Source organism: Chlorocebus sabaeus, chromosome 3, assembly GCF_047675955.1.
Source record: "Chlorocebus sabaeus isolate Y175 chromosome 3, mChlSab1.0.hap1, whole genome shotgun sequence".
Classification (NCBI taxonomy): domain Eukaryota; kingdom Metazoa; phylum Chordata; class Mammalia; order Primates; family Cercopithecidae; genus Chlorocebus; species Chlorocebus sabaeus.
The window spans coordinates 77,723,140-77,734,987 of record NC_132906.1 but is presented as its reverse complement, the minus strand read 5'-3'; the positions used below and the strand labels follow the sequence as shown (position 1 = coordinate 77,734,987).

Below are 11,848 nucleotides of genomic sequence, written 5' to 3'. Positions count from 1 at the left end.
GGAAAAGCACTTTTACAACGGCATGTTGGTCCAGTAAAAGTTCTGCAACTACTCCTAATTTAAATATATATATATATATAAAATATATATATATCTGCAGTAGACACTCAGGTTTTGCTAAAGGGGCCCTCATATTTCTCCAGATGGTATATACATACCTTCTGGGTTGCTTGTTTCTTAAAAATACTGACTTTTGTCCCACGTGTTCCAATTTTAGGTTAAATAAATAAGCACACTACTCCGGACCCACATCTCCTGTAATTTGCAGTGCCTGACTTTCTACCAACAAAGATCTGTGCCTTTCATCCTGAAATGGGCATAACGGAAAGAGACGCAGAAATCTACGTGGATTTAAATCCTAGAGTGCTTTGGAGAAAAGTCCCTAATCTCAGTTTTCCACGTCACTCAAATGCAGGGCCACACTAGATGGCCTTTGCAAGGTCTTTTGCATCTGCAGACTTCCGCGGTTAAAACGCATCTCTTCTTGGAAGATAATTCACCTGAAGCTCCTCCGGGAAATTAGCTTGCTGAGGGCCAGGCGAACCACGGGGTAGGAGCGAATCTGGTTTCTCTTTGAAAAGCCTTCCTAGGGTGAGCATCCAGCGCCAGCAACAGGGCGCGCCCCCGCACCACGTGTCTGCGCCAGCTGCCGGATTGGCTGAGCGCATTTTAGCGCTGCAGTCTAGACGCGCGCAGTCCCGCCCAGCTGCCAGAAGAGCCGGGACACCGAGGGAAGAGGCCGGAGGGAGATAGCGGAGGGGAGGGGGCGGGAGGGGGGTGGGGGATCCCGAGTCGTCAGTGGTCTCGAGTCTGGAAGGCCCTGGAGCAGCGCCAGGCGACCCGCCTCGCCACAACTTGCCCAGACGAGACACGTTTCATCCTGCGCCCTGCAAGAAGGAGCGGGCCCGTCTCTCTCCGCTCTGCTGTTCCTCGGCCTCCGCGGGCCCTGCCCGCGTCAGCAGCGACCCTGGGGTCTGGGTCCCCTGTGTCGCCCCCGCCTGCCTGCAGCGCCCGGCACCCGCCCTGGAGCGCGCAGCTGGGGTGAGCCGAGACCGGGGATGCTCCAGACGCACGCAGGAGCCGGTGGCGGACGGGGTATCCCGATAACCGCGAAGCCGGCCCTCCTGCCTCTCCCGGCTGCGAACCGAGCTGCTGCAGATCCAGCTGGCGTAGCCGCCGCAGCCCCCACTGCCTGTTTGCCTTCCAAGGAAGGGCGCCGAGGTCCCCCCCGGAACCCGCGTCTCTCGGCCTTTGCCTACCCGTTCGGCTGCCCGGCGGTGCCATGCGCCTGGGACCTGAGGCGCCGCGCGAGGCTGGGGGCCCTGCCCGGGATGGGGGAGGGAGGGAACGGGAAAGCGTGCCCCCTTCTTTCCTGTTCCGGCCATCTTGTGACCGAGATCCACGCAAGGGGGAAGGGGTGGCCAACCGCACGGCTCCCCACGATGGAATGTGGCGGCCAACGGAGGTAGGCGCCTCGGGCCCGCGGATCTCTGCGCCCAGATCTCATCCGGGGTGCGTGGGCCACCCCCACGTTCATCTCCGAAGCCCTTGGCCCAAATCATGGGTTAATCCTTCTAACAGGCCAGGGGCAGCAAAAATAAAAGGGATAAGGGGCCAGGAGCTGATGTTTCCTTAACTAAGTGCCCAAGTCATTCGATCGTTCTTCATTCGCGTGTCCATTCAGCAAATTCTGAATGCCTTCTCCGTGCCTGTCCTCTGCTAGGTGCTAGGGATATATACTTGAGCAAGAGAGACCACAGCTCTTGTTCCCGCTGATCCTGCAGCCCAGTGAATGGAGCCTAGAGTCTACAGATCTGCCAGGTCGGTGTCTTGATGCTCTTAAACAGATGGGGGCAGCTGAGTCTTAGGGCTGACGATTTGTTCTAGATCAGGCAGCAAGTAAATGACGGAATCAAACTTTGAAACTAATTATGTCTTTAGCACTTTTTATGCCTCGTTGCAGGAAATCGTTCTTTTTTTTCTAAAGGCCAATTAAAAAATACTTGGACGTATGGTTTATTTGAAACCATATGAAGTTCGTGTTTTATTTTCTGGATGTTTTTGCATGGGTTTATTTCTAGTTAACAATATCTTGAAAGTGCTAAATATATTTGGTATTACAACTTTGCTTCCAGTTACTCAGAATTGTATTTTCCTTTCTTCTGTTCACATATTTGGATGTTAGGAAAGAAAAAAAATTTCCTGATGTCTGGTCCAAGCAGGAATTCCCCGGTGGATTGGGGAATGTCTGGCTTTTCCTCAGCTTATTGATCTCTGTGGTAACCACTGGAGGCCCCCAGAAGACCTGCACAAATGAGAGGCCTGAAGTCTACAAGTTGCTGCTAGAAATATTTTAGCCTCTCCAAAACCCAGAATGCAGCCCCGATCCAAGTTTGTCAGGTAAATACAACGGCCCTGTAAAACTTGTTGGTAAAGCCGAGGGCTAAAATCCCCCTCCATCTGTTTCTACCTTCAGCATTTTGAGAATGTATCCTTTTGGAAAGGCGGGTGTATTACATATTTTGGGGAGTTCTTTGGTATGTACTTTTTATCAGAATGTTATATTTAGGCTGCTGACCTACAAAGAAAGAAAGATTCCGTTTAAAAAGCAACTTGGGTGTCAGAAATCTAGAATGCCTGCCATCAAATATGATTAACTACAAATTTCATTTAAAAAACAACTTTACTGAGATATAATAAAAACCCACCCTTAATTTTAAGGATACAATTCGGTGAATTTGGTCAAGTGTATATTGCTGGGTAATCAACACCTCAATCAAAATGAAAAACATTTCTGTTATGCCAGAAGCTTCCTCATGCCCTTTTGCAACGAGTGCCTCCTCTATCACGTTTAATTATATATATTTTTATTGCTTAGTGTTTTCTAAATCGTGTGTAAAAGATGAAGATGAATAGATACTTCTTTTTTTTTTTTTTTCCCCCTATTAATGATGGAATGATTAGGTATGTCTAATATCAAAGCCTAAGGCCAGGGCTACAGTAAATAAATAACCAGGGGATGGCAGTTAAGACCAAAGGTTCCCAGGGATGTGGTTCCCCACGCCTGCCTTAGGGACATGGAGTGTCCAGCCCCAAAGGCCAGGGAGGGTGGCGCCCTGGGGAGCCGGCACCCAGGAGGTACCCTCTTCGGGTGAACGGCTGTGTCCACTTGGGCTCGTCCAAGAGGTCTTCTCTGGTCCGGCAGGGTTCTGGGTGCACGCTGAGCGCGCGCGGGCGGACGCGCCCTTTGCTCCAGGTCCGGACCTGGGGGCTGCCATAGCAACGTCCTGGACACCCGGACCTTAGGCCGCCGCCGCCGCCGCCAAAGCAAGGAACCCGGCCTTCTCCCGCTCCTGAGGGCTGTGGCGGCGGCGGCCGGGGAGGCGGCGCAGGCTGGGTAGAGACCGCCCAGCTCCTCCTATGCAAGCTGAGGCAGCGGATTGGCTTTCAAGTATGGTAAGAGGCGGGAGGCCGGGGCTCCCCCGACGGGAACACGGGGCTGGGGAGGACCGGAGCTTCCCCGGACCCCCAGCTCCCCAGCCTGCCCGCCCCCCATCCCCGCCTCCCGCCGCGCTCTCTTTGTGCCCCACGCAGCCCTTCCAGAAGCATGTCTACTACCCGCTCACCAGCGGCCCAGAGGGGCCTGACGTCGCTGTGGCCGCCGCCGCGGGTGCGGCCTCCATGGCCTGTGCGCCCCCCAGCGCGGCTTCGGGGCCCCAGCCCTTCTTCCAGTTCAGGCCGCGGCTGGAGAGTGTGGACTGGCGGCGCCTGAGCGCCATCGACGTGGACAAGGTGGCAGGGGCCGTGGACGTGCTGACCCTGCAGGAGAACATCATGAACATCACCTTCTGCAAGCTGGAGGACGAGAAGTGCCCACACTGTCAGTCGGGGGTGGACCCGGTGCTGCTGAAGCTCATCCGTCTGGCGCAGTTCACCATCGAGTACTTGCTGCACTCACAAGAGTTCCTCACCTCGCAGCTGCACACCCTGGAGGAGCGGCTGCGCCTGAGCCACTGCGACGGCGAGCAGAGCAAGAAGCTGCTCACCAAGCAGGCGGGGGAGATCAAGATGCTCAAGGAAGAGTGCAAACGCAGGAAGAAGATGATCTCCACCCAGCAGCTGATGATCGAGGCCAAAGCCAACTATTACCAGGTGGGCAGCTGTGTGTGAGCACAGTTCATAATCCGGTAAACAACTCAGTTCCCATTTGATAGGCCTGTCCTGTATCATCACTCTTTCTTCTTAAAGATTTATATTGTATATCAGAAGACACAGTCTGTTTAAGCAAAAACAGTAATTTTAACCAGCAAATGTCATGGTTCGTTACCTTCTGCAGACGACCAGAGGATTAATCATTAAACAACAAATGTCGTCTGTGGTGCTTTATGGAAGTTATCTAAATGCTGGTGGTTAAAACACTTTACGGCCGGGCGCGGTGGCTCAAGCCTGTAATCCCAGCACTTTGGGAGGCCGAGACGGGCGGATCACGAGGTCAGGAGATCGAGACCATCCTGGCGAACACGGTGAAACCCCGCCTCTACTAAAAATACAAAAAACTAGCCGGGCGAGGTGGCGGGCGCCTGTAGTCCCAGCTACTCCGGAGGCTGAGGCAGGAGAATGGCGTAAACCCGGGAGGCGGGGCTTGTAGTGAGCTGAGATCTGGCCACTGCACTCCAGCCTGGGCGACAGAGCCAGACTCCGTCTCAAAACAAAACAAAACAAAACAAAAAAAAACCAAAAAAAAAACACTTTCCTCCTCTGAATCAATCTAATCATGAAAAAACAATATACAAATTGCTGTTGAAGTCAGTCCCCAAACAATGCAGAATGTTTAAATTTGTAGGGTCTTTTTCTCATTTTTATAAATTTTAAAATGTTTTCAAACTGACAGAAAAGTTGCCAGGAGACTGTAAAGAATTTTCATATATATGCCCTTCACCCAGATTCCCCCATTATTAACATTTGCCACAGTTCCTCTATTTCTGTATACGTATTGATATTACTTTTGAACCATTTCACAGTGAGTTGCAGATCCTAAATATTTTGATGTGTATATTGTCTAAGAACAAGGACATTCACTTACATAACATTATTTAAAGAATAAAGTATTTTTATCTTCTGGTCTTAATCTTCTACTGTTTTGGGTTAGACATTGAGTCCAAGATAAATATTGCAATTTTTGAGTATAACATAAGCTAATGTATTTTTTTTATTGACTAGTTGGAGGAAGTGCAGAAGGTATAAACAATGATTGAGAAAGATATCAAAGTAAGCAACAGATTAACAAGATTGATGTCATGCCTTTACTTTCTAGTCCTTTTGGCTAACTATGGCTTAAAAGGCCTCATTGGATTTAGTAATAGTGGAGCCAATGCATGAATGCTGGAGAGAACTGGGTGTAGGGCAGAGAAAATGGTGCAGTTAGTATTGCTCAGAACTGACCCAGCAGGAGCGTTGAGTGTTCTTAAGATAGGGGAACAGTGGCGGGGTGTGGTGGCTCAGGCCTGTAATCCCAGCACTTTGGGAGGCTGAGGCGGGCGGATCATGAGGTCAGGAGATTGAGACCCGAGACCATCCTGGCCAACGTGGTGAAACCCCATGTCTACTAAAAATACAAAAATTAGCTGGGCGTGGTGGTGCGTGCCTGTAGTCCCAGCTACTTGGGTGGCTGAGGCAGGAGAATCGCTTAAACCCAGGAGGTGGAGGTTGCAGTGAGCTGAGATTGTGCCACTGCACTCCAGCCTGGCAACAGATTGAGACTCCATATCAAACAAACAAACAAACAAAAGGGAACAGTTAATATTATTAGAAGGACTTAGTGCTTGGTCTTGGGTAGACAACCCTGAGGTATAATCTTCGAATGACACTGGGCGTTGCTAATTGCTTATTTCATAAATGCTGCTTAAAAAGTAAATATTTTCAAATAGTGCTAAGATGATCTTTTTCTTGTGCAACAGATGGAATGGATTATATTTAAACATTTTTTAAAGGTTTATTATACTCCAGCTTTAGCAGCTATCTAGTGAAATCTTAAAACCTCTAACATACAGAAATTGTATGTTTATAAACTTTTTTTTCTTTTTAGGGGGTTACTATAGAAATAGCTGTTATAAGAGAAGATTTTCTTTCTTTCTCTCTTTTGAGATGGAGTCTCACTCTGTCGCCCAGGCTGGAGTGCAGGGGCGCGATCTCGGTTCACTGCAGCCTCTGTCTCCCAGGTTCAAACGATTCTCCTACCTCAGCTTCCCAAGTAGCTGGGGCTATAGGTGTGCACCACCACGCCTGGCTGATTTTTGTATTTTTCGTAGAGACAAGGTTTCACCGTGTTGGCCAGGCTGGTCTCAAACTCCTGACCTCAAGTGATCCACCCACCTCAGCCTCCCAAAGTGCTGGGATTACAGACCTGAGCCACCACACCCAGCCTAAGAGAAGATTTTCAAATGTGAATGATAAGTAACAATTAAAAGGTAATGACTCAATTTATCAAATGAGTGACACCTACTACTTTTTCAGCTACCAGACCTTGGCAAGTTGCTCAACCTCCCTGTGCCTCAGTTTCTACTCTGTGAAATGGGAATATTAATTGTACCTACCATATAGCAGTTGTTAATGGGGGTTGAATGACTTAGTGCATGGACTGTGCTTAGAGCAGTGCTTGGCATGTAGTTACTGTTTTAGCTAATACCTGGTAATGAGGGAAAAATGTTTTATGACATGACAAATACCAAAGCTGACTTATTATAAAATGTGAACAATCATATGACTGCTATCATGTGAGTTTTTCTTTCTTCCCTTATACAGAAAATCCAAAGGCTGGACTCCTTGTTCTGACACAATGATTGGGTCCACTGCATTATCAGTTTTACCTTTGAGAAATTGTGGTCTCATTCTCATTCTCATACCACTTCGCTTTGTCTCCATTCCCTTTGCTTTAAGAAATCGTAAGAACTGAGTAGCTGAGACAAAAAAAATTAAAGATGCCTGTTCTTGGACACTTGAACACACAGACACACAGACAGACAAACACACATGCATGCACCCTAATGGGTTTTTTCCCCCATGGGGTGTGTGTGTGTGTGTGTGTGTGTTGTGTATAAGTGGGGTAGTGATGGCAATGTGTAAGGTCTTTTTCCTCAAAATTTTATTTTAAAAAATCAAAACACGGAAAAATTAAAATGACAATATAGTGAATACCCATATATGGGAGATTTTAAAAGAAAAACCTCATCGATTTTCAAATAAAAATTAGTATTGAAATATTATAAACATACAAAAAGTGCATAGACTAATGTAAGACACACCATATACCCACCTCTTAGATTTAACTCAGGTTAGGCCAGGTGCAGTGGCTCACGCCTGTAATCCCAGCACTTTGGGACAAATACCGGGCAGATCACCTGAGGTCAGGAGTTTGAGACAAGCCTGGCCAACATGGTGAAACTCTGTCTCTACTAAAAATACAAAAATTAGCCAGGCGTGGTGGTGTGCACCTGTAATCCCAGCTACTTGGGAGACTGAAGCTGGAGAATCACTTAAACCTGGGAGGTGGAGGTTGCAGTGAGCTGGGATCGCGCCATTGCACTCCAGCCTGGTGACAAAAGCGAAACTCCATCTCAAAAAAAAAAAAGAGATTTAACTCAAGTTAGCATTTTGCTATATTTCCAAGATAGCAAACGTTTAAAGAGTTTTAAACATCTTAGAAATAAATAATTTTCCCTTCCTCCGTTCCCAGAGGAAATCTTTGTTTGACTATATCCTTCCTATTTATGTTTATGAATGTGTAAAATATTTTTATGAACATAGGTTTTCATAAGACAGTGTTTTTAAGTTTGAAAATTTTCTATAAATGATATTATACTTATAGATCTGTACTAATCTGCCAAGGCTGCCATAAAAATCACACAGGTTAGATGGTTTAAACAACAGAAATGTATATTTTCCCACAGTTCTGGAGGCTGGAAGTCGAAGATCAAGGTGTCAACAGGGATGGTTCCTGGTGAGGCCTCTCTTCCTGGCTTGTAAACAGCCACCTTCTTGCTATGTCCTCATCACATGGCCTTTTCTGTGTTTGGAGAGAGAGAGAGAGATAGTTGACGTCTCTCTCTCTTTTTCTTTTTTTAACGTGAAGGGGTCTTGCTATGTGCCCAGGCTGGCCTTGAACTCCTAGGCTCAACTGTTCCCTCCGCCTCAGCCTTGCGAGTAGCTGGGACTACAGGTGTGAGCCACTGTGCTGTATTTACCCTAAAAAGATTTGCCCCTTCTCCACCTCAAGCCCCCCCACAATCCCGCCTTATGACCTCACGTAACCTTAACCTTAATTATCTCATTAAAGGCCGCATCTCCAAACACAGTCACAGTGAGAATCAGGGCTTCTCTCCCGTTTCTAGAGTTACACTATCCAGGTTGGTAACATTCACATTCTCTTACTCAACCATAATATCTTAACTTGTTTTTTTTCATTGGTTTTGTATTTATGTGCTCATTCAAAGTCCTTTCACCCCAACATTTCCATTCTTGAGTTTCTCATTTTGAATTGTTTCTTAATTCATAAGATTGTCAAAATGATTTTTCTTACCCAGAAAGCCGAAGAGTGCTGCATTTCTTCAACTCTGTCAACTTTGAAAGACATATTGGATGAAGAATATTCTTAGTTACACTTTCCCTCTGAACTTTTTAGATGTGATTCCTTTGTCTTCTGGCAGTCAATGTTGCTGTGAGAAGTATGAGGGTGGCTTACAGCTTTTCTTCTTGTGAGTGACTTGCTTTTTCTGCCTGCATGACTGAAGAGTCCTTTCTTTCTGCTTGAAGCCTAGTAGCTTTCTAGGGTATGTCTTGGTGTTGAGTGTTCTGTATCAGTTTTCCCTACAACCTGGTGAACTCTTAATCTGCAGATTCAGCTTTCACTGCACTTCAGGGAAACTCTCTTGTATTCAGTCTTTAAATTTTTTTTCATTTTTGGCTTCTCTACTTCTAGGAAACCAGTTACCTGTATGTAGTATTGGTTTTGTCCATCAGTGCTCCATACCATTTGGTTTCTTTCTCATTGCTTTAATCCTTTCCTTCTAATCTGCATTCACTATGGTAAATTATCTCAGCCTTTCTTTTAGTGAGCAATTCAGTTTTCAACAGTGTCTCTTTTATTCCTTGCTTTTTCTTTTTCTTTTCTTTTTTTTTTTTTTTTTTTTTTTGAGTCAAGGTCTCATTTTGTCACCCTGGCCCGAGTGCAGTGGCGCAATCTTGTCTTACTGCAACTTCTGCCTCCCAGGTTCAAGCAATTCTCTGGCCTCAGTCTCCCGAGTGGCTGGGATCACAGGCGTGTGCTACCATGCCTGGCTAATTTCTGTATTTTTAGTAGAGACAGGGTTTCGCCATGTTGGCCAGGCTGGTCTCGAACTCCTGACCTCAGGTGATCCACCCGCCTTGGCCTCCCAAAGTGCTGGCATTACAGGCGTGAGCCACTGCACCTGGCCCTATTCCTTGCTTTTTCTTATTTATTTGTTCTGCAATGATGTTTCAACTCTTTTTTTGTTTTGTTTTGTATTTTATCTTTCTTTTTCAACTCATTCTGGTTTTTTAAAAAATCATATCATTTTTATAGAATGTATGTTACTCTTATGTTCTGTGGTGTGAATAGATTGTGAAGAGCATCTTTAGATTCCTTCCTTAATTTATAGATCCCCACAGTAAGCTTTATCTTTGCATGCCATGTTTTTCCCTCCATCCCTCCCTCCCTCCCTCCCTCCCTCCCTCCTTTTTTCCCCTCCTCCCTTTGACACGGTGGTGTGTTTGCATCCTCTCCATCATCACTGTGCATTTCTCTCATCTTACACTTACATGGGCAGCCCTGCTGAAGCATTCTACTTGTCCGGATAGAATGGCCGTATTGCAGTTTGAAGGCTGGATGGTCTCTGTCTCTGTTAGGAACAGGATCGTTAGAACACCTTCTGGCAATATGTGAACACTGGGGTGGGGTGGGGTGGGGAGAGAGGGAGGCATGGCTTCCTGTTCCTTTCCTTTCTCCAGTGCTGTACACAGTCCGAGAGCCTATATGACTTACATCAGAGCCGATGTGAGGGGTCCCTAAAGTCCTATAGGTGAACCAAAGCTGTCATGAGCCCAGGAGTTTGAAGAGATGTTTTAGGGGTTCTCTGAGATGCAATACCAAGAAATATACCAGAATATGACTGGGCACCGTGGCTCACGCTTGTAATTCCAGCACTTTGGGAGGCCAAGGTGGGTGGATCATTTGAGGTTGAGAGTTCGTGACCAGCCTGGCCAACATGGTGAAACTCCATCTCTACTAAAAATACAAAGATTAGCTGGGAGTGGTGACAGGCACCTGTAATCTCAGCTACTCAGGAGGCTGTGGCAGGAGAATCTTTTGAACTTGGGAAGTTAAAGCTGCAGTGAGCCATGATTGTGCCACTGCACTCCAGCCTGGGTGACAGAGGGAGACACTTAAAAAAAAAAAGAAAAGGAAATATACAGAATGTTAGTTTTAGAAACCAAAGCCTGAAGTCTGGATGCAGTTACACTGATTAAGAGTAAGGCAGCATGGTGAACAAAAGAACATGTTCAGTGACGCAACGGGCATGAAAACAGCAAAATCCAAATGGAGAGAAACTCTGCAGGACAAGCTTCAGCCTCTTCAGCAAAAGGATAGCAAGGAAAAAAAGAGGTAGAGGAGAAACCTATAGACTAAGAGAGTGTTAAGAGACATAACCATCAGTTACAGGATAGGGATAGGGCCTTATTTGGATCCAGTTGTTAATAATTATTCCAAAACAAACCGAGTATTTTTTCTATGACACTATGTGAAGTATTAGTATTAATACTAATAAGTATTAATGAAAATTAAAAATTATCCAAATAGTTGAATATTTGTTTTTTTTAAAGGATTTAATGTTTATACTTTATAAGGTGGAATAATGGCGTTATGATTTGTGTTAAAGTCCTATCTTCCTTTTAGAGATACATTCTGAAATATTTACAAATGAAATATATAATGTCCAGGATTTACTTCAGAGTAATCCAGGAGTGAGGATATAGATGAAATAAATGGGCTTAAAATTTGAATCAGTGTTAAAGTAGAAAAACAGAGGTATATAAGGAATTGACTTCTTTTTTCTCAGAAAATTTATTTTAATAGGTTATACTTCCAAGCTTTTGTTCGTTCATGTATTAAGGCTGTGCTCTGGGGATAAAGCTATAGATAAATTAGAGGCTCTGCCCTCAGAAGGCTACATTCTAGAACCTAGAGGGACTGAGCTGGAGACAATAAACAAGTGAAGTATATAAACACGAAAATATTAGCCAGTGAGATGTATGAGGATGAAAATAAGAGTATGTGATGTGACAGAGACTGTGACAGGCAGGAGGATCTTGAAGGAGGACCTTGTTGAGGATATGCCATCATCCCCAGCGTGGAAGATGCTTGGTGAATGACATCTTGAATGTCAGGAGAAGGTGCCAGCCATGGAAGGAGGGTCTGGATAAGATCAGGCAGGGGCAACAGTGAATGCAAAGGCTCTGAGATTGGCGTGCCTGCAGGACAGAAAGAAGGCTGGTGTGGCTGGAGTGGCAGGGGTAGGTTGTTGTTGATAGAGTAGATGCTGTCAGTCTAACAAGAGCGGCATCAGAGGCTCCAGAAAGCAGCAGCAGGACTCCTTTAACTGTCAAGAGGTGGTTTTCACTGTCTTCTGTTCAGTTTGGGATGAATGCCCTGGTTTTGTGTTCAGTTTAGGAGGAATGCCCTGGTTTTATTTTTATTTATTTACTTATATTTTTACTTTTCATAGAGATGGGCTCTTGCCATGTTGCCCAGGCTGATCTTGAACTCCTGGCTCAA

At 45.9% G+C, this 11,848-nt stretch overlaps 1 protein-coding gene across 6 annotated transcripts in view; it reads left to right on the top strand.

Annotated features, from left to right (window-relative positions):
• The first annotated feature begins 767 nt into the window (after positions 1–767).
• The window catches only part of DZIP1 (DAZ interacting zinc finger protein 1), a 67,206-nt gene continuing 56,125 nt past the window's right edge, over positions 768–11,848 (top strand). For 3 of the 6 annotated variants that reach the window (XR_012092605.1, XM_073014440.1, XM_038007817.2), the window contains exons 1-4: positions 768–1,041; positions 1,724–1,821; positions 2,186–2,400; positions 3,206–4,152. Coding sequence is in view for 5 of the 6 variants with exons in the window: in XM_073014440.1 (XP_072870541.1) it covers positions 3,421–4,152 (732 nt within the window). In the remaining variant the exon portion in view is untranslated. Of the gene's footprint in view, positions 1,042–1,368; positions 1,466–1,702; positions 1,822–2,185; positions 2,401–3,205; positions 4,153–11,848 lie in introns of those variants that run through there. The other 3 variants (XM_007960703.3, XM_073014439.1, XM_073014438.1) reach the window with 3 other exon arrangements.